The sequence below is a fragment of the Acyrthosiphon pisum genome, chromosome A2 (genome assembly GCF_005508785.2).
Source record: "Acyrthosiphon pisum isolate AL4f chromosome A2, pea_aphid_22Mar2018_4r6ur, whole genome shotgun sequence".
Classification (NCBI taxonomy): Eukaryota; Metazoa; Arthropoda; class Insecta; order Hemiptera; family Aphididae; genus Acyrthosiphon; species Acyrthosiphon pisum.
The window spans coordinates 7927282-7954929 of NC_042495.1; the positions used below are offsets into that span (position 1 = coordinate 7927282).

The 27648-nt window shown below is 29.1% G+C and overlaps 2 protein-coding genes across 2 annotated transcripts; one reads left to right on the forward strand and one right to left on the reverse strand.

The window, feature by feature from the left end:
- Positions 1-727: 727 nt before the first annotated feature.
- On the forward strand, positions 728-21646 carry LOC100162924 (NACHT and WD repeat domain-containing protein 2). Its single transcript, XM_029490965.1, has 22 exons — positions 728-1238; positions 1343-1431; positions 3674-3790; positions 4413-4616; positions 6908-7052; positions 7148-7373; positions 9319-9517; positions 9577-10026; positions 10099-10238; positions 10606-11061; positions 11144-11396; positions 11458-11630; positions 11877-12096; positions 12155-12367; positions 12438-12598; positions 12741-13027; positions 13100-13313; positions 13410-13628; positions 13690-14239; positions 20841-21169; positions 21236-21416; positions 21476-21646. The coding sequence occupies exons 1-22, from the start codon at positions 1136-1138 to the stop codon at positions 21638-21640; spliced, it is 5094 nt and encodes a 1697-aa protein (XP_029346825.1). The 5' UTR covers positions 728-1135; the 3' UTR covers positions 21641-21646.
- LOC100165274 (graves disease carrier protein) lies at positions 21624-25463 on the reverse strand. Its single transcript, XM_029490966.1, has 8 exons — positions 25302-25463; positions 24446-24611; positions 24275-24367; positions 23048-23181; positions 22798-22983; positions 22580-22736; positions 22381-22519; positions 21624-22138 (listed from the first exon to the last, which is right to left on the reverse strand). Exons 2-8 carry the CDS (start codon positions 24537-24539, stop codon positions 21964-21966), a joined length of 978 nt encoding a protein of 325 aa, XP_029346826.1. The 5' UTR covers positions 24540-24611; positions 25302-25463; the 3' UTR covers positions 21624-21963.
- Between the last annotated feature and the right edge of the window lie 2185 nt (positions 25464-27648).

A 27648-nucleotide genomic window follows, 5' to 3' on the forward strand; every position in this document is an offset into this window, starting at 1 on the left:
GATGATGGTTGATAAGTTATCAATGATAACATTTTCCGAGACCTTGGCAGCAGCTGCTTACACTAGGGCACTATAGATACTATGTAGAGCCTTACTTACACGTGAGTTTAGTTCATGACAGCATTTTGCAAATGTGCATGTGGCGTGTTCATTGTAATTCGAAGTTTGAAGTGTCCGAATACAATGTGAACCTGCAGCTGCTGCCCATGTGGCAGGTACTTCCCTATATTATGGCCGTATTGATATATTATGTATTGCTACCTGCTCGTAATGATTTGTTACGGAATTGATTTCACCGATTCTCAATAATAATAATTATCCAATGATTTTGATTAATAATTATGGTCACAATTCGCAAATAGAATATGAATTAATTAATATAACCAGTAATAGTACCTATGCCTATTTTTTTCATCTCATGATATTATATTTTGTTTATTTAAATTTTATCTTAAATTTATGTATAATTTTTAGATAGGTACCTACCTACTGCAGGCTCTATATTGTATATCTACTTTGTCCAAGAGCGTTTTATTACCCTTCAGGGCCGTTCTTACAATGTCCGGTAAAGTGTCGGTCAACGCTAACCGACTGATAACAGATTTTATTACCGGCAGAATTCGGCCGTTTAAGTGTCGGTTAAGTTTAACCGGATAAAATCGTGTATCGGTTTGGAGGAAGTTTATGCATAGCCGCATAGGTATATATATATAGTAAATAATACACGAATAATGCAATTACCTCTCCCTCTATCTATTCAATGCGTTTGAACTTTGAGTTCTAAACAGAACATGCAATTATAAATCAATATAATATAATAACGAACGACATTTAACAATTGAATCGCTCTGTATAAACAAACAATAACCAGGGTTGCTATATTGCAGTTTTGCATTAAACACCCACATATATTTACATACCTAATGTATAGTATATATATATATTATATTAGGTATAAGGTTTGACTGTTTAGAAAAAGTGCTTTCACGAATAAGTTCAAACGTATGGAATAATAACACGCAGTCGTGATTCTTCATTCCAACACAATGCAACCACCACATTTTCTCGATGAAAATTGAGATATTTTAAACTCTATGCCAGCTAAACAACTATAATATTATTATAACTTCACAGCATGGACGACCGGACAGTAGACTTAATTTTCGCAGGATCCCTCGAGAATTTACCTCCAGTTAGTTCTAAAATTGTTAGAATTTTTACCAGCTCCACGTTTACAGGCACGTGATTATAATTACGATGACGAGATCTCTCGAGTTGCTTAAAAACTTTATGCTAAAATAATACATTATTAATTAAACATATGAAAAAATTACATTTTCAGATACTACGATGGAGAGAAATACATTAATGGCTCAATGTTATCCAAAACTGAAAGATTTTTGTCGAGAAAAACATGGACTAGAATTTCAGGTGAAAATAAACTGACACGAAATGAAGTGAACCTTATTTGATAACATTATGTTTTTTATTTCTAAATTACAGCTTTATTATATATATTATCATATAATTATAAAATTATTTATTATTTAAGCAGTAGATAATAAGCCATATTATTATGTTTATTCTATGCACAAAGGTTAATTATTATTAATTCTTTTGAACATATTATTGTAGCCTGTAGGTATATCCAAATTAAAATTTGGTGCTGTAGGTAACACATTTGTTTTTTTTTACTATAAATTATTATCGTAATTAATATTTTATAATAATTATTATATATACTTATAGAACATAACATTATGTAGAAATGGTAGTTATTATAATTAATGTAAGTACCTACCTGTTATCGTTTCCACATTGCATTTGATATTTTGATATTATGCTTAGCTGCTTTACTGTAGGAATGCAGGATAAAAACCTAATCTTAATTGCCTAATTTTCTAGAATTCTTTAACATTCTTTTCAAAATCCCCTCCATCCTTAATACAAATATGAAATCACGTAGTTATCATATACCTATTATAGATATATGTTTGTGGACTGTGGTTGGTATGTTAAATTATATCATTAGTTTTTATTTTATCTACACGATGATTCACCAAACCTTCTCACCCACTATTACTTCTTCGATAATGCAGTTATTAAAAATATGATTTTTGGAATTTTCAATTATATAGTACTCTATTAGGTGTATAGGTGGGTACTTAAAAGTTAAGGACCATGATGTGTACCTACCTATATTCAAATTATTAAAATTGATTGTATTATACTTGGGAGATCCTGTGGAAAACACATTTTATGACTACCTACCGGCCCTCTCCCACCACTTATTATACATCAATTTATTTAGCGGATTATTTTTCTGAAAATTTTGACATATCAAAATCAAAATTTGAACGAGCAAATTTTGAGTTATTTAATTTTATATAATAAAATCATAATGATAATGGGTTTGGGAAATTGGAGGCTATAGTATTTGAAAATTTTAGTAATTAATATTTATCTATAAAACATTTCCATAAAAATGACCCGCTACTGAATGTATAGTAAAAAGGGGGGTTATTATTTGAAAAACGGAAGCTTGTTTTTTCACAAGTCAATCCTAAGTAATACAAAAGATCTCAAGTATTAATATTACCATACGTTCATAGTTCATATCTCAAAGTAGTGCGTTGGACGGTACGCTGCTGCTTGTGAGGGCTTCTGAAAGTTGATGTTTGTGTCTCTTAATTATTATACCTTATTAGTTATTAGGTATATCTTAACTCTTAATTTGGTATACCTACCTATAATATTGTCGTAATTCCATAAGTATTTGTTTGACTGAGATGAGTGTACAGCAAGATCGGCATTGTGGGGATCTTCCTTGGACATGCTAGTGTTCATGCGTGAATGTCTGTGTGATGCAAGTATGGCATATTCGAACTTTGAAGGTGGTTGATTATATTAATAGTATAGGTACGTTATTTTATCGGAAAAATTATTTCGTTTAATGGGCGTTTTCAGTACCTATACTTGCTATTTTATTTTATTTTAGTAATGTAGTAGGTACGATAAACGCCTCAGACTCAAAAAAAACCAATTAAATCTTAGACAAGAACGATATCTGGTTAAATATGAGAGCTGAGAGCTGGAGAAGCTGTAAGGTCGGCTATTATGCAATACGCATTATAGTGTATAATCTCGTGAGATGTGAATTTAGACGAACACATAAATGGGCTATTCTAAAATACCCTAATTTTTTATAGGATAATTTTGCTGGTTTGCCTTTGATCGGGATTCGGGACCCACTAAATTTATTCGTGAACTCGTTTTTATAAATATAGGTAATAATAATAATGTAAACTTTTTTGTTATCTCACCTTCTTTATTTATTTTAAATCACCCTTTTTAATTTTATTCTTAAAATGTTTATCCATATTTTAATTCATCATAATATTAATTAATATAGGTACAATATATACTATAATAATTGATTTTATAATTTAAAACATAAACATGCTACGTGCCTATATTATGGTATATTTGATGTGTGCTATATATATAATCGACTATAGTTGTTATTGTATTAATAGTATGCATGTTTATAAGTATTTAGACACGATATAAAAGTCTTGTAAATCAATACAATAAATTCGACCTTGATGTGTTCCTGCGTACCAGGTACGGTTGGTAAGTTATTCAGGTACCTATTTATAATTTTAAATTTTAGGTGGTTGATATGAGATGGGGTGTTCGTGATGAAGCCACAGATGATCACATGACAACTGAACTTTGTATGAAAGAAATTGAAAACTGTCAACGTTTATCAATGGGGCCTAACTTTGTGGTAAAACTTAAAACCATATACTAAAAACGGTTTACAATTTTGTTAAATACAATTGTATACATGCACGTCTTATACAGTGGTGGATCTAGGATTTTGAGTAGGGGGCAACGTTTTTCAAAAAAATAATACCTACATACATATTTATAAAAAAAAACCTTATTAGTAGGTAGTTATTAGAATAAAATAATTGTATATTATTAATTAATTATTATGTACCTTAAGTTACTATATTATGCAGTTGTATGTTACAAATATATTTAGCATATTATATAGCACAGCTAATAGCAGGCCCCTCTACTACCCCTTTAATCCGCCACTACACTTATCTTGTTCAGTTGTACATAACTATTCATTAATTATCTTGGACAATGGGTTGTTCTGTGTTCACGCTAATCGATATTCAAGGCTCAGGGAAACAATGCAAGATTGGTTCTAACTTCTATTGAACGATAATTTGCTATGTTGACATATTATATGCATGAGTCTGAAAGAGAAATCTGATCATTCTCATCGTGTGCTAATATCTGAATATAGGAATTCATTTTTAGATATATACATTTTCATATTAAGAATTTATATATTCTAATATTTTATAACCATGCATTTTTTCTAACTACTACAGGTATTTTTGGGACAAAAATATGGCTACCGTCCAATTCCTACGTATATTACTTCATCAGAATTGGAGTTATTGAGGGAAGAGTTGGTCAATGTTGGTTCAGATGTTACCTTATTGGACATGTGGTATAGAAAAGATAGCAACGCTGTACCCCCAATTTCTGTTCTGCAACCCATTTCTTCAATACTTATCAATTTTAATAATAAAGTAATGTAAAAACTAAAAACCAATATAATATTAAGACAAAATAGCAACACATTTTTTTTTTTAGTTTTATGATTTATTATTGTAGCCAATAAATTAAATAATATTATAATTTAAAAATCCGAAATTAAAAAATAATTATTTTTCAACTAGATAATGAGAGTTGATAAATAGCCACGTGCCGTCATAGAGTCGATAAAATTATGAATGCAAAGCCGCCTATATTTTCCGTGTAAAATAGATTTACGTTATGATTTAAAAAACTTAGTAGATAATATTTGATTACGTATATTGATGTATTTAAGACAAATTATTTTGACAATGGTGTACCTTGGTAGTGGACCAATATGATCATCCACTCTGCTAACTTTAAATATTTATAAATAGGCCCTGGATTTTAATGTAAAATTCATTATTTTTGGGAAGTTGCCGGCAATGATTTTTAAGTATAAAATCCATTTCATACATCAGATAATTGAAAACATAAACTTTTATTTGTCGTTTTTCGAGTATTTTACTATAATTTTGTTAATTTGTATTATATATTTATACATTATAATATTATATTCAAACATTTTTAGATTAAACTTAATAGTAAAATAAATATTAAATAAATATTAAACTTAATATGTCTTAATAGCTGTTATTCAAAAAATGTTTTTCCGATATTTCCGATATTTAGTGAAGCAACCAGTCCGAACATTTGTTGGGGGAGGGGGCTGATGTTCCTCAATAAATGTTCCTAAAAAGTAACCCATGGAGCTCTGCCCCCACATCACCATCATAATAATATTGTAAATCGTATAATTACGGTAGCACTATCAAACTAGAAAATTGAGCAGCTTTGAGGGCCAGTTCTTCATGCACGCGTTGAGTTAAAATTTAGCGGCGTTAGATGGCGCTGCCTTTATCGAATTAATTTAAATCTAAATAATAATTTCTGGCAATGCCGTTCGCAGCGTTAGATTTGATTAAACTTCACTAAACCTAACAAAACCCAACTAATATTTACATTTTTTTTATTTGTAACCACTTGAAAATTTGTAAAAAAAATATGGCTGTAGCCAATTACCCAAGTTGCTTCAAATACCACTTAAAAATAAATAGTTGGAAATATATCTACTACCATTGATAATAAATACTAGTATTTATAATCAATGCTACTACCTATGAATAACTTATAAAGCAATTGATTAGGTATTATTGTTAAATTATTATGTATCTATAACTGCGTAAGTGAATCCATATATTATCTATCACATTTATACTCTAGAGTTTACTTATGATTTATGATTTAAACTATAAAGTACAATATTAATAACAAACAATTAATATTACCTCTGTACCTCAAATAAATTAATAATATAAATAGGTACTGAAAACTGCCTCCGCCACGTCGATGTGGTACATCGCGATTCATGGGTACAGACAAAATTTTATGAAATTTACTCCAATTGTTTTAAATACTAAGAAAAAACTAGAAAGTATATCAAAATTACAATTTCATCAGTGTCATAACGATAGAATACACTTTAGATTATTAAAAAAATGGTAACTTTAGTGATATAACTATTTAACCATTGGAATTTCACAGTTATATAGTCCCTATCACACCTCCCCCACCCCCCTTAACACCACGCTTGATGTCCATTGTATTGATATAGATTTTACACTAAAACCAACACGATTACACGTCAGTCATGAGAAAATTAAAACTCTGTTCGCTTGAAAATAGACGAGAAAGAGCTGACCAACTATTTTTGTTCAATTTGCTTCATGGTAGGGTGGACGCATTCAGACTCCTGGAGCACATTAGTTTACATGTACCAAGTGTTCAGACCTGATCACATGAGCCATTCCTCCTCCCCACTTTAAGGTATAACTTTTCGATGAACGATCCCTTAGTCAGACCCATGCGCTCGTTAAATAATAATAATATTGATCTTTGTCCTTAATCAAACATGTTTTTTTTCTCTGTCAATCTTAATTATTACCTAACCTTTGCATACCTTGCTGTTATAACCAATTATATACCTACTACCTATACATTGTTAATTTTGTTTATACCTTTGTAAAAAGCCGTTTGGCGTATATTTCTAAAAATAAATAAATAAATAAAACATACGCCCTCTGTACATGCATATTTTAAATGCCTGCGTATCTCACTGAATAATATTAGAGTTAAAGTGTGAGAATGTGAGATCCACACAATAATACTTTAAATCTAATCAAAATTATTTAGTGTTTTTATGCACCTTAAGTCAACAATAACCTATGAAGTTTTATATTTCTAGCGAATCCCAAAACTTCAACAACAAGATCAAGGCATTTGGTGGGATACGTTGGCTAAAATGCAGAAATTATTTAGGAAATCTTCGATAAGTTTATTTAATAGCGGGAAGATTGATAAAGACACTATGCACAACTATTATATGTCAGGTAACTACAACAAATAGAATGTATAATAAATTTAAATTTAACTGTTCAATATTGTTGACTATTTAACTTACATTCAATGTTGAATTGGTGTTTAGTGACAGAAAGAGAAGTTATAAATGGTATATTAAAAGTAAAAAATACAAAAAATCACTGTCTTGCTTATGTACGCTATATAAATAACATCAATCTCCAAAATCTGAAGAAAGCTTCAAACTTTTTGGATATAGTTAATAGAAGTATTGATACAGAGGCAGCTCGTTTACTGGGGAACTTGCGAGATGAACGTCTCGTGCAAAAAATAGAAACAACAAATTACCAAAAGTAATCCTATTAAATTAATTATTATTAAATGTACACAATATACCTTTAATACCTATCATAAATCAAATTAATAATAAATAGTAGTTTGATATTAAATTAGTCTGTAAGCGCAAATAGCGTTTGAAATTAGTGTCAGCCCCTAAAGCCCCCTCCCCCTTTTTATATGTGACTGTGGTAGGTTTTACCAATACTATTGTTATTTGTTAGTATATATATATATATATGTGTTACCTAACAGTATTAATTATAATAACACGTAGTATTTACTTTGAAAAAATTAAAAATTTCAATATTGCTATTAGGTCTACATGCATTTCTTGATCATTTATTTACAAAATAAGGTACATAATGAGTAGGTATGTTTGAATTTTAGATTCTGAACAGAGCGATGAATGTATTTATTTTGCAAATGATCTGTGTTATTTTTTTATTTGTGTCTGTAATCACCTTTTAGGACAATAAACATACTTCGATTTTCTTCATCAGCATATTTTCTTGTAGGAAAGTGAATCTAGTTGGTTTTAAATTTCCAATAATTGTCAAAAGCATCTAGAAAAACAAACATAAAATTAAGGAAAAACTGAGATTTTTATTCAAAACCAGTTTTTTTAAAAAATTGATTTTGTTTTTTAGTGGAACTCTAAAATCAATTATTGAATATAAATGAAATTTTCACTGAATACCTATCTATATTAGCAATTTCTATACACCATAATATTTTCGAAATATTGTGACTCTTTTTGAGCTGTTTATAGGCATAAGAAAATTTCGAGTTTTATTAGTTTTTTTTTTAACTATTGTCGATGCAAAATTTTAGGGTGGTCAAAAAAATTGAAAACGTAACACAACGTTCCTCGTAAGTTGAGGTTAGTCGAAATTAAAAAAAGTTGAGCTTAAATCCACGGTTGTTTTTTTATGAGCGTCTAAAGTTAAAATGTTGCCAAAATTCATCAAAATGACGACAGTTGGAAAATTTTTTCGTGTTGGAAATTCATAAAAATTATTCTGTTTATATTTAAGCTATGAAAATGAAATGAAATTTAAATTTTCCACTATAGGTTTTCCTACATTCAATAAAAAAATTCATTGGAAAGTCAAATCCATTTTTTACAAGCTTTTGATGTTAGACATTAGATATTCACCAGTAAATTTACAAATTCTCATACAATGATTTTCTTATTTTGTCGTTATTCAAAAACTAATAACCATATAGGCACATGACATTTTCATCAAATGTTTATTTAATCGGTTTTATACATCATTTATAGACATTTGACATTTTTAAGTTTTTTTATTCTATATAATATTATAATATGTCAATAAAATGTTATTGGTTGGTTCAAAACTCGAAAAGGTTTGAAAATTTAATACAAGGTTCATTATAATATGTTTTTATAATAGCAGTTGATATGTATTAAAGATCTATAGGCACGAATTTTTTCATTAGGTATTTAAAGTTCATATTTGATTTTTGACAACATTTATAAAAATCTCAAAAACTATCAATTATTGTACCTAATTATAAAACTATAAAATGTTCAATTTTTATATAGTTAAGGATTGAATATTTTTATATTCCCATAAATATAAACCATATTGTAACCAAAAAAAATCTAAAAAATGTATAAACACAGTTATTTTTTTTAGTTATTTTATATTCAAATTTAGACGAAATTAGATATTTAAACGAAGAATAATGATTTTAGTCTTGTGTTATATTTTAAAATTATTCGTTGGTACTTGAAACTTCTAAAATATATTATTGTATACGATAATAATCAAATAATAATAATTCAACTTAGCGCTACCGTATTAATAATAATTAATTACAATATAAATATAATATAAAATATTCTATAGGATAAGCTGACCGCCGGTGAACGCTGACAGCTAGGCGACTTTCACTTACTCGCTTTTTGTATTAATATTTAATTTATTTTGTAAGGTATACAGTTGAATGGATTGGTCGGGAAGGATTAGATACTGAAACACACCAAGAATATTTACAAAATTTCATAATGCATTTTTACAAAAATATTACCAAATTAGTGGATAGAGCAATGAGAAAAGAAGATTCTAGTCCTCAAGGGCAAATTGTGACTGAAATATTACAGCATTTGCACGCTTGTCATAACTCTGTTAAAGTTTGTTTTTTAGGTATATTTAAATATTTTACAGTATTTGATTGTATTTTTTTTTCAAGGTTTTTTACGGGCGCGAAGACAGTTTGAAACATATTGAACAATATATGAAAAGTAAATGTGAAAAACCAATGATACTTTTTGGTGAAGGTGGTTGTGGTAAAACATCACTCTTAGCAAAGGCTGCGGGCTTAAGTTATTCGACATGGTTTAATAAGACAGCCACCAAACCACTTTGTGTAATACGATTCTTAGGAACAACACCAGACAGTAGCACATTAACACCAGCATTAATATCTATATGTCAACAAATATCGTATAATTATATGTTGCCATTTGATGACATACCTGATGACTTAGTCCCACTAACAGCACATTTTAAACATTTATTAACATACGCAACTCTAGAGCAACCTTTGGTATTATTTTTGGATTCAGTAGATCAGTTAACAGGTACCCAAGATACTAATAATGTATCGTGGTTGCCAACAAGATTGCCCAATAATTGTAAAGTATGTATACCTAATATTGAATGTTTTTTTACCAGAATATTTTACTATTATCTAAACAAATGTCTGTTCAAGTTATTGGTATCTGTAGCAAAAGAAGAAGGAAATTCGGATGTATCTCGAGATTACCATGTATTGCGAAGAATGATTGATGATGGAGAACAGTTTATTGAAGTAACTGCACTTGGAGAAGAATTAGCCGAAGAAGTAATTAGGTAGGTACCTAATCTATTATTGGTTTCACTTTTATTATAGTTTATTATATTTTCTATAATTGTCTTTTCTTATAGGTAATATAAATTAAATTGTTATAAGTTATATAGGTAATTATATTTTTATCATTCCATGTCATTGCTTACAAACTTTTTATTTTTAGGGGTTTTAAATCATAGTTATAAATTACATACCTAGTTCGTAGGTATATGATTTAAATGCTTATTACTTATAAAATGCTTTTAAAAATTCAATTCTTCTCAATTTAAAAATCTTTTGAACTTCAATTTATTTAATTTATATACCCTACATACCTGTTAAACTTATATTTAGTTTAATATTATATTATATTATACATTTGCATAATAGAAAGTGGATGGAAACAGCACATCGAGATTTGACAAATTGTCAATGGAGACTTGTATCTAATGCTATCAATCAATGTTCTTTGCCAATTTTCGTCAAACTAGTATTTGCTGAAATTTGCCGTTGGCGAAGTTACACTAAACCACAAGAAACTCATTTAGCATCTAATGTTATGGATTCGATCATGATGCTTTTTGAAAGGATTGAGAAGCAACACGGCCGACTTCTTGTCTTTCATGCTTTAGCGTACATAACAGCATCAAAGAGTGGTTTGTCTGAATCAGAACTAGAAGATTTAATATCGTTAGATGACAAAGTATTAGATGATGTTTATCAATACCATTTGCCACCAGTCAGAAGAATTCCTCCTTTACTGTGGACTAGGATTAGAAATGATTTACCTAATTACCTATCAGAAAGAGAAGCTGATGGTGTTAGTGTATTAAACTGGTATCATAGGTATGTTTAATTCAAATTATTGTTTATTTCCAAATGTAGTGAAGTTTTTAAATTTAATATGATTTTTAATATATTTTGATAGACAATTTAGAGACGCTGCTCGAGAAAGATACTTTAAAAATATGAATATGGTTACTTATTTTCATTCGTCTATAGCTGATTATTATTTAGGAATTTGGGGTGGGGGAAATCCAAAACCATTTAAGTATACTGAAATCCAGAGACATAGATTTAACTTATTAACTAGAGAAGGTTCAGCAGATAGAAAAGTACCAGTACAACCTCTAGTGTTTTATTCAAAAGAAGGAACAGCTTCAAGATATAATTTAAGAAAAGTTAGTAGTATAAAACGGCAGGATTACTTATACCACTAATAATTATAAATTCAATTTATAGTTTGGAGAGTTACCATATCACCTTGTACGAGCTCATCGTTTTCAAGATTTGTACAAGAATGTCTTATTTAACTATCAATGGTTGCATGCAAAGTTATCCTCATGCCCTTTACAAGCAGTGTTAAGTGATTTTGAGGATGCTTGTGCAAATATTGATGACCGAGATGCAACTAGGTAAAATGTATTAAAAAAACCTTGTTATTATATTTCTTAAAATATTTAATGTATATTTTCTATTTCAAAACATCAATTAGCAATGAGATCAAATCAAAGCAAAGGTCAGGTTTTGGTTTTATAAATAAAATGTGATTGTCCTTTACAGGATATGCCAAATCTGACATGGCGATGGTCTAGGATGCCATACATCCTGAATGAAAATATTTTTTAGAATTATAAATAATTTATAGTGTTCATTTTTAGGGAGTTGATACTTGTCGCTGATGCTTTAAGATTAGGTGGAGCAATACTCAGTGAATTTCCTGATATGCTCGCTCCTCAATTAATTGGTCGTTTATTACCAGAAATCGGATCAAATCCAAATATAAAAAGTTTATTAGCAGAATGTGATAAATTTGGACCAGATAATTGTGCTCTTATACCATATTATCATTGTTTACATACTCCGGGAGGTCCATTAAAAGTATTAATTATGTTAACTGTCGTCATTTTTTTATTAACTGTATTTTATTTATATATAGTATTCTCTGGAAGGTCATCAATTTGCTGTTTTTGATTTTCAAGTAACATCCGATTATAGATATATTGTGTCAATATCAAATAGATTTATCACATGGGATTTATCCACAAGTGATATGACTAGGAATGTAAATCCAGGATTGGAAGGAATTATGCAAGCGTTATGTTTGAGTCCTGATAATCGCTATGCTGCGGCTTACACTAACAATAATCAAGTAAATTAACGGTTTCTAGATAATTATAATAATTGTTTATAACTTCAAAATATTATTACATTATGTACAGACTGTCTTATTGAATTGTCTTACAAGTGAATTTACTGTTATTGAAAATCCTTTTGAAAACGGAGAAATTGTTTCGGGCGTTAACATGCTAAATACTCATTTATTTGTGCATGGATCTTTTTCGCTGTGCAGATATGACTTAAGAGGAAATTTAGAATCCAAGTATTTAATCAATTATTTTTAGAAATTTATTCAACCTATTACTATTTATGAGTTTTATATCTGGAATTTAAATTATCTTTATTATTCTAAGTTAAGTTTACTAATAAACTATTTTGTTCATTTGGTAAATATTGTTTTGCAGAGTTACAACTAACGAAGATCCTAATAAATGGGTTTTAATGTCTGTGAAATTCAATACATTAACTTGCAATCGTTATATATTTTGGTCTGGAAAAATGGATGACACTAGGATGATGATGCAAACAATGAAAGATAATAATATTTGTCCAAACTTTTATTTTCATAGTGCTATGGCCATAAATAAAGATGAAACTAGATTGTATTGTTGTCCAACTAAAAATTCATATGATATTTCCCAATTTGATTTTATTGACAATGAGTGGAAATTGATTAAAGATTTAGAACATAGTAAAATATTAATTTTTGTCAGATTTCACTTGTATGTGTTGTATTTTAATGCAGTATAATAATTAATTTTAGTTGGAAATTGCACAGTGCTTCAAATTAAATTATCAGATGACTCGTCTTCGCTTTTGGGTACAATTTCAAATGGTTTTTGTATTTGGGATTTGTCTTCAGCTGGTACAAAAGTATTACATTTACCACATGGAGTACGTAACATTACTATAAACATGATGCAGTCTAATTCGTGTATGCTGTCAGCTGACAAACGGTTTTTAGTTGCTGGAGTTCGGTAGGCATTACGCATTAAATAATAACTATTTACCCAGACATCTAGTAACCACATTTAATTGATAATATATATAAATGGATGTTTAATTTATTTTAGAAAAATGTTATATGTGTGGAATATGGAAACTGAACTACTAATTAAAGTATTAGATGCACATTTTGGTCGCATAATATCGCTTTTGCCATTAACTACAGGGAATTGGAATTCAGTTATTACTTCATCCATTGACAGATCAGTTAAGGTTTGGAATATCAACAATATATTTGAACAAGTTCATGTTATAGATAGACATGAGTTACAAATTGATTCTATAAGGTAAAATGATTTTAAAAATAATTCTATGTAAATGATTAATAAATATATAATGAATTTCAAGTTTATCACACTCTGGTTTGGCAGCCACTGTAACACGAGGTTGCGTTGGGATATGGGATATAAACACTGGGAGATTAATCCAACAGTTAGCGGACAATTTATTGGGAGCTATTGTTACTCAAGCGTTAATTACACCTGATGGAAAATACATAGTGTGCTCTGAATCTGGAAATTTACTAATATGGAATCGTATTTTATGTCGAGTAATTTTTAAGCAACAACAATCTGGAATCCAGCAAATAATGCTTTTAGACGAAGCAACAAAATGTCTTACAGTTTCCAGACAAGAAGAAATAAATGTAGAAACCCAGCAGAATATTGATGCTACAGCCATTGTGAGATCTATTCCAGATGGAAAAACTATTTATTTATTTGATTATCAAGTGCGTAATGTAACGGGCATGGAGTTTAAAGACCTGGTTGTAACCGCAGATGGACTTAATTTGATTGCTCTGGCTAGTGATAAAGGTCATAGAGAAGCACTTCATATATTTAATGCGTCCAACGGTGAATATGTTACTAAAATTGTTCTCAAACAATCCGGAATGAAGGTAAGATTTGTCATAACATATACTTTATAGTAGTTACTACTTAATATTAATCATAGTAGCTAATATTTGAAATAAGCAATGGTGGACACTAGACACTATGTAAATGATTAAATTGAAAAACACATTTGTTGATCGTATAAGATTAAATAATTTATTTAATTCACACTTTTAAATTAAAACAGAATAAATCTTGTTCAGATATTTGAAGGCAGAATAATTAAATTATTCAAATTGAGACTAGTTATCTAACATTGGGAACGGACTTATATAAGTGGTTATGTTACCGCAAGGGGTTTTCGCTTGGGGCAAGGACTTATAATTACATTCTTAAATTTGGGATGTTTGATTAGATCTAATTAGGCTTGCTTAGGCATATTTATATTCAGCCGTTCTGTGGTATGATCAAAGATTTAGGCTTTCCATAATTATGAATAGAGATAATTCATATGAAAAAGTCAAATGCTGATTACTCAATTTGAAAAATTGAATGTTGATGTTTGTTAATACATTGTAATTATTCATAACATTTCAAAAGTAGAATCTGACTATACCCACAAGAGGCAGTTAATAAAGCATAATTTCTGTTTATAAGCAAAAATGAATAATATTTTTATTATTTTAGTCATGTGTGGTGCTGTTGGTGTAGTAAGATCTTGTAACTGGGCAAATTACCTACAATGTTTAATGTCAACAGAGGTTTAAGTGTTTGGATTTAATAATCTATTCTTGTGTGGAGACATGTATTATTTAATGCATAATAATGAAGCCTGGGATAAATGTGTGCAAGTTATTGGTACATTTCAGTGAATGACACTACATATGATGCTGGTCTGAAGATAAATAATTAACAACCGGGAAAATCAAGGGAAACCCGAATAATGCAGTCTTGTGCAAAGGAAGTGATAATAATTCATGTAGAATGTATTGTCCCTACAGGTATTCCAAACGTAGACCAATGTGGGTAGTGGAAGGAGAACAAATGAATATGGTGTATAAGTATAACTACACTCTAAAATCATTCAATGCAATTGATGTCAAATTCTAATATGCCATTTTAATATCTGTAATTGTGATGTTAAGGAATTAAATTTAGTTAATTACACATTTTTACCATTAATCTGTCATTTGTATAAACCAGACACCAGCATTTGGTATATATTGTTAATTGAAGTAACAAATAACACAATGTTTTAGATGTAGGTACCTAATAGTATTGATTATAAATACTATTATAGTATTTATGATCAATGCTAATACTTATTAAGATTATTTTTTACTCATAAAATGTGAAATTATGTACTACGTATGTTTTTCACTCATTGTAATTTAATGAATTATAATGTATTCATAAATTCATTATAAGTATATAAAAAGAGAAATATTGTTTTTTTTTTAGCATATAAAATTTATTTTGACTTCATGTTTCGTCATCGGAGTTGTATAATGTATAGATAACAATAGAATTATACAAAGCACAAAAGAATAATAGAACAACCGAAATAGACATATGATTTAAATATTATGCGGTAATCTTGACAATGCTTGTTTCTGCCACTTGTTTGGTATCAGTTAATTGTTCAAATGCCAATAATAAGTCATCTTGGTTTTAAAATAATTTAGCAACTCGCTTATACACTTTTACTTCAGTTTTTGTTTAGTTACTACAGGTGGTGTGGTAGTCACAAGTGACTAGTGGAGTAGTAACTATTTGAGTGTTTGTCATTATAATATGTTGAATGGTTGAATGTATAATTGTCTGGGAAGACATTATCGTCGTCCTTTGAGGTATCCACACAAAAACATGACTGACAAGTTTTTAATTTTTCATATTTTTATTTGATGACTCGGAGGTAGCCACACATTAAAACCCATTATGAGCTCAGGATGACCATTGAATAGGCTTGAGATCCGCGCTATCATTCCGGAGTAGTCTATTTTTTTTTTTTTGAATTTTATCAATAAGGCTAAGAAGTCACCATACACTTCAGGTTGATTCCTAAATTCATATTTCACCTTATCCATATAGGACAGGGCATCTTCAACCTTTAACTTCCGTGATGGGGTCGGCTTTTCCAGTCCCTGTAGAATAGAGTTATCCCTCATCTGTCCCTCATCGTTGTTGCCTGGGCCCGGCATTGTATTGAACGGCTTCACGGCGTATGTTCGTGTTTTTTATGCCGTTTATGACCTGCGAAATGAAATTCGACCGGTAGAATTTGTAAATTGAAAATGGTCACCACGCGGCAATCACCAGGTTGTTGTAGTGACTGGCGGACCCCGAAGCTGTAGCCAGTAGTATAATTAATGATAAACTACTGTAGATACTATTAAACACGATGGAGTAACTCGTGACCACTGTTTAAGGTATATCTTAGACTGTGCTCGTGACAACTGTTGTCACTAAATCAATAGATATGATCAGAAAAAGTAAAAACCAGTTTTCGTTGGGTTGGCGCATCCCCGTCCCCATTTATTTAGTCATGTTATTACAGATACTGTGCAGTGTGTACACCCAGGGGCCAGGATGTACTAATGTAGTATGTACTACAATATACACGACACAGTCGAATATTATATTTTATTTTCACATAATCTGTGCTACGTATATGTAGATAATATGGTGAAGTCACTTCCTATTTTTAAATTTTGATTCGGACATTGGGGGTATCTTAGCTAAGAAGGGATATTTAACTATACCGTTATTCGACTTTACTTTGAAGTTTGAATGTTTATATTTGTACGTGCTTTTAGTCTCTGCGAATACTACTTACTACCTATTGAGTACCTATCGGCTATTACTTTAAGGGGCCCGGTGCCGGTTTTTAAATATTTCCACAATTCTATAAAATGTGTAAATTATATTTTATACTTAAGTTGCCACCTTAATACTTTTCCACTAATCTACTGCCCGATACATATTTAGGGTGGGCGGTGGTGATTCTATGGTGATACGGTGCAGTGTATTATATCGAAACAACTAACTTAAAATAATTTGGGCCTTGTAGAGTTGTCGGATTTTGATAACTATTTTAGATTCTGAGTGGAACGATGAATGTATTGATTTTACAATTATGTGTGTTTTTTTTTGTCTGTGTACACGATAAGTAGTCGAAATAATGCTTCGATTATCAACTTCAGTATCTTGTTCGATTGGAAAGTGAATATCGTTGGTGCATTGGGGAGGTCAAAATTTAAAATTCCCAGTAATTTTCAAAAGCACCGTGAAAAAAAAAAGAAAAATTAAGGAAAAACGGGAATTTTTACGTAAAATCGATTTTTCACAAAATTGAATTTGGTTTTTGGTGTAACTTTAAAACAAATTACCGTAGATACATGAAATTTTCAATGGTTGTTTATATTTCCATTTTCTATACACGATAACATTTTCAAAATATTTTGATTTGTTTTGAGCTGTTTACGGACAATTTCAGTTTCCAATTTAATTAGTTTTTTTTCTATGAATGTCAATAAAACTTTATTTGTTGAGTAAAAATACTTGAAAATTTAATACAAGGCTCCTACTGGCTACTATATTGTTACGAGATTTAAAAAATATTAAAAATCCTTAGTCACAGTTTTTTTTTTATTAGCATTTAAAGTTCAAAAATTGACACAATATGTAAAAATCACGAAAATTACCAAATTATTTTGAGTTAATAATTCGTAAAAATTTTTCTTTTTTAGAACTAAGATTTTAAAATGTAATACAAGATTCCTAAAAGGATAATCTACCTTTATCAAAAAAAAAAATGTCTATAAGAAACTCAAATTAAATTTATATGAGCGTTTGAAATTCATATTTTTACATTTGATATTCACTTGATTTCTTACGTAACCATTTTCTTATTTTGTTGTAATTAAAAAACGAATGATTAAAGAAACTTGAAAATTTCACTGAATGTTTATATTAGCATTTAATATATACGATAAAATTTTGAAAATAATTTGACTCTTTTTGAGCTGTTTACGGACATTGTAAGTTTTCAATTTTTTTAGTTTTTTTTTCTATAAATATCAATAAAGTTTTATCTGTTGGGCCAAAAAGTGTAAAAAATTAATACAAGGCTCCTGATACATTGTTACAATAGCAGTTGAAAAATATTAAAAATACATAGGCACAATTATTTTTTATAAGCATTTGAAGTTGAAATGTTGACAAAATTTATCAAATATAAAATTGAATAATTATTTTTTAGTTAAAAATTTATAAAATGTTCAACTTTTATATCTAAGGATTGAAAATTTAAAACAAGATTCCACTTAAATATTTAATTCTGTTACCAAAAATTCTAAGAAATACATAAGCACAGTTTATTTTTATAGTCATTTTAATTTCCAATTTAGACGAAATTACATATTAAAAACCTGGAATAACTATTTTAGTTATTTTGTTGTGACTGTAATGATTGTATAATATTATTTGTGGGTACTTGAAACTTCTAAAGTATACTATTATATATCTATGATAGTACCACGGTTTATTGTTGATGTATAACGCGTTACCTAATGGATATTGTGATATGATTAATTTGGAATTTATTATTGATACCTATTATAGATAAAATTTTTTTTAATACTATAGATAAGTATACCTATAATAGGTATGTCTAATACCCAGACTGACAAACTGTCTCCGCTCAGAATCGTTTTTCTTGTACAGTGATATTATATCATTGAATTAAATTTAATACTATCCATTATACAGTGACCCACTTGTAACCTACTGTACAGCAGAGCGACATCCACTTACCCACCTTTTTTTATTTGAAAGATGACTATAGGAAATCATACAGGCCGCATTGAACTCCGATTTTTTCTCAAACAATGGTATATTGATATAATTTCAAATTTGTAAAAACTGAAAAATTTTATTATTTTTGAAGATATACCATAAAGTTTGAGAATAAAATATTGAAAAATGGAGTTCAATGAGGCCTGAAGAATATTATACTCTATTAGTTTGAAAAAAATTATCAAATTTGATTGATTCTACAGAACTTACAGGATCATTATTCCTGTAGTGTATTATTGTGGATACAATTACATTAGCACTGGGCGCCTTAATGGCTTAATCTACAGACTACAATATGAGTAAAATTACATATTATGTACATATTTATAGTCATGTTATTTACTTCATTACTTATAATATGATCAATTTATTAATTGTTCATTTTTTATTTAGTTAGGTAGGTACCATAATCCATAGATTAAACAACATTTTTTTCCTGATTATATGAGTATTTTGACATTATGTTTTGCCTCATTGAAGACTGGAGTTGCATAATGTATAGGTATACTATACTAAGCACTAAACAATAACAGAACAACCAAAATAGACATACCATTTGTTGCATACACTTGAGTTTGTACTTGTAAATTGTGACCCTAGACAAAAATTGATATAAATCAATCATTTTTCAGTCAAGTCATGTGCTTTACATAATACATCAGGCGTTGGCGTGTTGTCCATCAATTGTTATACCCATCTACTAAAAGAAACTAAATATGAAACAAATAGGTTTTTTTTTTAAAAATTAATTCTGTATAGGTTAGGTACCTACCTACATTTTTAAATAATAAATATAAAAACTAAATACTGTAAAATGCTTGGTTAGAAATAAAAAATTAAATATTTTACATCTATTTATGAGTATATCTATCACAAATATAAAACTTTGTTTTATTCAAGTCTAACCAGATATAATTTTAGTGTATAAAAACAAATGAATACTAAATACTGTTTCAAGTCAAAAGTTAAAACAACATTAATCATATAAATAGTTTGATTTAATAATACTATACACCATGATTAAAAATTGTTAATGTTTTTTTAAACTATAATACATTTTCTATTTCATTAAAATATGTTATCTTAATATTTCTCTATTACTTATTGGACCATTAAAATCTACTAGGATAATTTTAAAATAGATATAAAATAATTTAAATTGCATAATTAATAATTATTCAGTATAAAATTATTATATCTTTAAAATATTATTAACAACTTGAGTGAAACCTACTTAAAACAACATTAATTATTTATAGCAAATAGTTGAGTTAGTAATAACTAATAAAGTTGTTAATGCTTTTTAAACTATAATACATTTTCTATTTCAATAAATGTTATCTTAATACTTCTCTATTGCTTATTGAACAATTCAATGCCACTATAATGATTTGAAAAAATGGATGTAAAATATGTAAAACTGCATAATTATTCAGTATAAAATATTAGAGTATCTATATAAAATGATTAATACATTGAGTGAATTAAAAAATGTGTTCAATACAAAAACAGGTTTTAACCACAACAATTATAGTGACAATAATGATTTCTAAACTGTATTGTATAAAAATTGTAATAAAAAACTGATAATAATTCACTTGTCTATATTATATTAATGGGGTGAAAAGCTCATCTATCTTCCACCTTAACCTTTAATTTTATTGTTGTGGAAAACAGAATTGAAAAACGATTCAGTGTTTATTGAGACATAATAATATACAAAATAATTATAAAATTAATACCGGTTGTGACTGGTAATCTTTCTTGAAATAACCATAAGAGTACATAATGTTATATTATTATTTTCAGGATATTATGTTTATTGTAGCAATGCCACATCGAGCTAATTTAGTTGCTGTAATAAACCCTGACAAAGGTATGTTGTTTGATATCCGTACAAAGAAATTTTTAAAATCGGTTCCAAAATGGGGAGGATTTTGTACAAAAGATGGAAAATATGGATTATATGCACCCACCAGAGGGGGCCTAGAGCTTCTAGAACTAAAAAAAGGAAGCTCTGTAAAGACGTTTATACCGCGAGTTGCCGAGGGTGTATTTACAGTAATTTGTATGTTTAACAAGACCGATGAATATGTATTGTATTATCATAGCGGAAAGAAAACATTGAGAGTTTTTCGGTTTGTTTTAAGTCTTAATAATATTTAGTATTGTGAATTTATAATATAATATGGACAATTCAACAGACTTACAGATGCAAAAATGTTGGCTAACTATCGTGTACCAGCTGAACTAAGTGCTATAGAAACAACAGAAGATGGAAGGGCGGTTGTTATAGCTACAGTAGATGGATGTCTAACGGTCTTAGCTATAGCCGATCCAAATAAAAATTCATTTCTCTCGGCGTTGCCGTCCAGAGATGAAACTGTGAGTGTCAAGAGAATTTTTGAAATTTTAACCACTAAAATTAACAATTTTTATTTTAGTGGAAAAAGAAAATGGATAAACAACGAACAGCAAAATTATTTAAAGCTGCTGCTGCAATTACTAAGTTTTGTGTATCTGTAAGTGAACCAAATTCAAAAGAAGAAGTTGGGAGTAGTATAAATAATTCACAACTACATACATCAAAAATATTGTCAAAAGGATAAAATAGATTTATGTTTATTTTCCAGAGCTTGATTATTTTGTAGTTATATATTATACTTACGTATTGTTTTTAAATTAATATTAATAAATCAAAATAAATTATTTTGTTGGTTTTATTTTTTTTTTTAATACAATTTATTCAGACTATGAGATTTATTTTTTATCAAATATAAGTTTAAGGCACCACTTTTGAAAAAAATAAATTATTTTAATTTTAACAATTAATACATTTTTTAAAAAAATAATAACTAATTTATAACAATAAATATTGTAAACTATAAAAAATCTAGGTTTAAACAGATTCATTGGACATTATAAAACATACTCAGGAATCAACTCCAGTATCTAAGTGCAGAGTCTGTTTCATTAATTCGTAAGTAGAAAATGACACAGCAACCATAGGTACTGCTCTGATGAAATTAATACTCATTCCTCGATATAATCCATTTGTAACACCATTAGTACGATAAACTGTTACTAAGGTCTTGATCATACCATGTCTGAAATAAGAAACAGAAGATTATAAGTAAACTATAGTTTAGGTATACTATGCGCACTTAAGAGCATGATCAGTTAACATGGTAAAAACCCCATTTCAGATGGCAAACTGGTCATATTCTTAACATGTGTAGAGTATATAACTAAGACAATTACGATAAATTTAATAATAATAAAATATAAATATTTTATTATGTGTGTTGTTTGTATCGAAATATAAAATGCGTAGTTTAAAGTTACTCACCCGTATTTTGCATTGGTATCCATACTAGATAATTGCATTCTTCTTCTTGTTACGTCTAATGGATAAGAAACGCACTGTGCAAGTGCACCAGATAAACCACCACATAGCAATTTTGCTGGTATAGTAAGTACGGCACCACCTATTCAAAATATATTTAAATAATTTATGTAGCCTTTAATAAAACTGACTTATAACTTACCAGAATCGTTGTTAGATGGTTTACTAAACCATGTTGGTAAAGTTTTCAAACAAAATTTTTTAATAGATTCAAAACAGAAGAATGTTAAACCTGCATATGGGACCATACCACATAATGTAGGAACAAAACCACGATATAAAGCTTTTACTCCTCCTTCCTATTAAAACTGTTATCAATATACGTTATAAACTTTATAAAGCATGCGATTTTCAAAGTACATTTTGGATAATGGTTTTGGCTGTATGTATAATCCCGTTGTAAACATGTTCACCAGTCACTTGAAATGCTAGTCGTGCTCTGATTGTATCTAGAGGATATGTGATAGTAACTGCTGTGACACCAGCTGATGAACCAGCCACAAACTTTCCAATATGTGAACTATTCCCAAGAATGGATCCTAATAGCTGAAAATAATTAATTAAAATTATAACTATAATTAAGAATTAAGTAGTTTAATTATAATATTACTGTTTTGTAGAATTCAAATGATGTGAATTGAATAGCAGCATATGGGAAAACTCTCACCATTTGGGCACCATTGCCTTTATATAATGCGAAAAAACTCTCACGTTTAACAATTTCAGCAAGGCCACTAAATACTCCTAAAATAGTATACAACAATTAATTAATATGGTGCTTAAACAATTTGAATATACATTTATATTATTAAATTACATAACTGTAAATGTATATTCAAATAATGAATAATAAATAAATAAACCTAATAATTTATAGATATAGGTACTTAATGCATACCTATCTGTGTTATTTAATATGTTAATGTTCTATGACAGTTAACTTCAATAATGATTATAAGCATTTCATAATATTTAATTGTTTCAACTGTCAAATAAAATACATAGGTAATCTACATATTTAATTATCCATTATATAGTTATTAAATTGCATAATTATTGTGAAAATAATTTATTAACGTGACATGGTTACATAAAGTACATTATTTTTATTTTACAGAAAATGAATTGTTACAATGTTGTATATTTTTTAGAGTTGAAATAAAAAAATTTAATGACTTGATAAATTATTAATTGAAATAACATTTTTAAAGATAAATTGATTTTTGGAGAAAATCGTTACAGAAACCTTAGGTAATAAAAAAAAAACATTTTTAGTCGGTTTAATATATAATTGATATCACTTTTCTGTGCCTAGTGTCCTGGACCTATCTATCATTTCTCTATTATAATACATTAAATACAATTACTGTTTTTATTAAATTTATTTTTATTACTATTTTTAATAATGGTAAAAATTGTAAATAGAAAATATCCTATCATTAATTACATAATATATGCATTATGCCATAATATTAAACTTGTGAGAGCATTCATTTGCTGAAACATTTTAAATTAAATAGTTTATTTTTGTTCTTAAAATTCTTTTGCAGTAACTTTTTTAAAATTGTTTAATTACATAGGTAGGTAGATACTATTAAATTTTGACATTATTATAAAATATTATTATCGTATTACTTTTTTGGTCAGGTGACTACTTAATATCAACATTATTACAATTTTTTTTACATTTTGGACTAGAAACAAGAATTTGTATGTAACTATCTAAGCTGTTCTTTTAATTAAAAATGTGTGTAACATTTTGTTTGGGTAATATTTAAAGTATAATAATCTTGTAATAGTATAATAATGTTAATTAAAAAAATACAAGGTAGATTACCAAAGTTTGAATAGTGCTTGTTATGGGCCTGTAACAGTATTTTTATTCGATCCAAGGGAGCAACAGTCGTTTTCGAACACATACCAGCAACACCTATAAAATTAATAAGATGTTATTGAAGTGATCACATTATTACGTATCACAGCTAAGAGATTCGCAATAAAGCCTCACCACCAGCAAACAAAGATTTCATCACATAGGTAAAATCTTTTTTTTGCGTCTGCTTCAGCACGATCACTTCTTTGCTCTCGGACGCCAAAGCCATGGTCGGTACGGATTCTGCTGGAAACTATTGACAATGCGCCGCCTAACACTTTCACTGGGAACGAGAGAGAGAGACTGAAAGAGAGAGAGAGAGAGAGAGAGAGAAGAAAAAATTCGACGAATTCTCGGTTGGTAAATTTACGACGGGAAAACCGCGGCAGACCGGAAGCACCACCGCACACCGCCAACAGTCGAATGCACCATGGCCCGGTCGTCGCTTCGGGTTATATCATTCAAATTCCCAACTACTGGGCACTTAAGCTATAGGCAGGTACAACCGAGGACCTTGAAAAATAACTTTCACGCGCGACATTCAATTGAGGAGGATACGCCGCTTAAAATTTCTACGATAATATTATTATGCACGCGCGATGCAGCGATAACAAAATGATATTAGTGATATTACCCACACCGCGTGAAAACAATAATACAACCGACGCGCACGCACCATAGACACATTATAGACGTACGTCATGGCATAAGTACACCGTGATATAACGTTATTAGCTGTGCGTGTATGTTTTGTGCCATGACGGGCGTAGAAAGCGCGGTTCCGTATTTACGTCTCACCTTACACTACCAGAGAGGGGATTTTTTGAAAAAAATTAAAAATTTGAAGCTTATAATATTATTATCTAAATAATACCTTAAAATATTCTATTAAAAACTGGTAAAATATGCGGTAAAAATATACTATAAAATAGAATCTAGATTAGAAATAATACATTTTAATAAAACACCTAGTATAGCCATAGGTACCTACTCGCCACTCGGTTACTTCGGCTTGGAAACGTATGAACATCTTTTGGCGGGTCGTGCACATGCCAAGGTTCGTCCGCCGCCGGGCGTCAAAACTCAGCAGTGACAAAACAAATCATGAGCTCACCTCTTCTGTGTTTGGTATTTTCGTCTTAGCTGAGTACTACAAAAGTTGGACTCGGTGCTGGCGAGTGGTGACACCAGTGTCATATATAAGGGGGAAGTGGGGGGGGGGTCGGATCCCCTACCATTGGATTTGGAGTGGATAATCTTCCATATTGTGTTTGATATGAATTTTGAATCAATTTAAATTATATTCATTGTTTTTTATTGTGAAATATTTTACTACCTAAGTAAAAATGTTGAGGGTGGGGATTTTTCAATTTTTTCTCCCATTTAGCTCTGTCGTTTTCTTTTTCTGATCCCCCCTTTCAGAAATCATGTCTACGCCACTAGGTGGTGACACATGGTGACACACTGACACTATGGGTGGAGTGTTAATAAAATATTAGGTAGGCAAAAAACGTACGCAAAGATATAGACCTATAATGCAATATATTAATAAGTCTATGGCGCGAACTAATCGCACATACAGCATAAAGAAAATTAAGCTTCAATATTCTAGACCATGGCAAATATTTTTGATTACAAGATAAATATTTTTAATTTTTAACTGAATAACTGATATTAATTATTAACGATACAAATATACAATACTCTAGTATCCACTCATAGGTATCTCTGCTGAAACCTAATAATTATTATTTTCATTATAGCCACTATGTATAGGTAAGTACCTACTTAATATGCTAAGTTGCATAATATAAATACAATCCTTAAACATTTAAATGATTAATAAATATATTAATGTATAAATTATGAATGAATCAACAGTTAGCTAATGTGGCCCCTCAAACTGAGTAGAATACGATTCAGTGGCCAACGATTGGTCCATTCCATTTCAATGAATAGGTAATTAAATCAACAAATAATCAATATTTTTTTGAATTTACACAACCCAGGATTAATGTGTATATTATATTATTATATTTATTATTATTTTGTCAATATGCAGAATATTTTAATTTTCAACTGCTGTTCACGTCAACTCTCTAGAGTACCTTTCAAACATCACAGATAGTTATGAGCTAATAGGTAATCAAGTAAAAAAAGGGAAATTAAAATTTGTTGTTTTCAACAAATCATAATGCATTTTTATTTTACATTTTAGAATTAAAGTTAAAATATTCTGAGTAGATAATATCACCCAATTAAAACAACTGATTTAAAATGTGAAATATATTATTAGTATTATTACCCATTACTATTATAATAACCAATAACTATGAGGCCAGTCGCGTAATTGAGAATGTTTCATGGGAGGGGATCAAAATAAATTTGTATGGCAAACTTGTTGGGGGCTTTGCCCATAATACATCATCAGATTTCTGTTTCTTTAAATAATATACAAGAAATTGTGTAGGTAAAATTATTATAAATTATTAAATTCTATTTTTTTTAATAAACTCATTCAAATTATTAATATGACATAGATACCTAATAGTTGATTGAACAAACTGCAGTGACTGCAGTTAAATTTTCAATATATTTTTTAACTGGTGTTTATTTAATTTTGTATAATTTTAGCGCGAGTTGTAATACTAATTATAAATTATAATAAGTGTATAAAATATGTCGTACATATTTTGTACGATTTTAAAACATTTAGTTCCGGGCCTAATAATTTTGAATAATTTAAAATTGTAATACCTACGTCAATTCCAAGCTTCTTTTTAAAAAAATTCAATGGAGTACAACTAGTTGCTGGTAGCTTACTTTTTTTTTGCTCCATTTTTCTTTTAGCTTATAAAAATAAAATCAATTACTAAGTTGTGTGACAATGTGACTATGAGGAAATGGCACGGTGTGTTCTGACTGTGTAGTGTCCACTGTCTATACGTAATCGTAAATCGTAATAATCAATGTATAAAGTGTCGGTGAGCGTTCGTAGTATTACTATTCATTCTACGAAATGTAAATCTTGAAGTTACATTTTTATTATTATAATATGTTTTTGGAATGGGGGTTTTTCCCATTATCGAATTACTTACCGCCTATAATGTGTATGCATGTATTGTGTAGGAAGTAGGTACTGTAATTTGGTACAGTGTGTGGCAACTGGCACGGCACAAAGTGTTTATTAATAAATAAGAATTAAAATGAATCAGACCATTTATTTTGAAATATGCTAATCGTTTACCGGGTAAATATTTTTATACCTGGTATAATGTTTATACCAAAGAACTAAACATTTTATTTTTTTTTCTAGTTTCGTAATAATTTATAAGTTT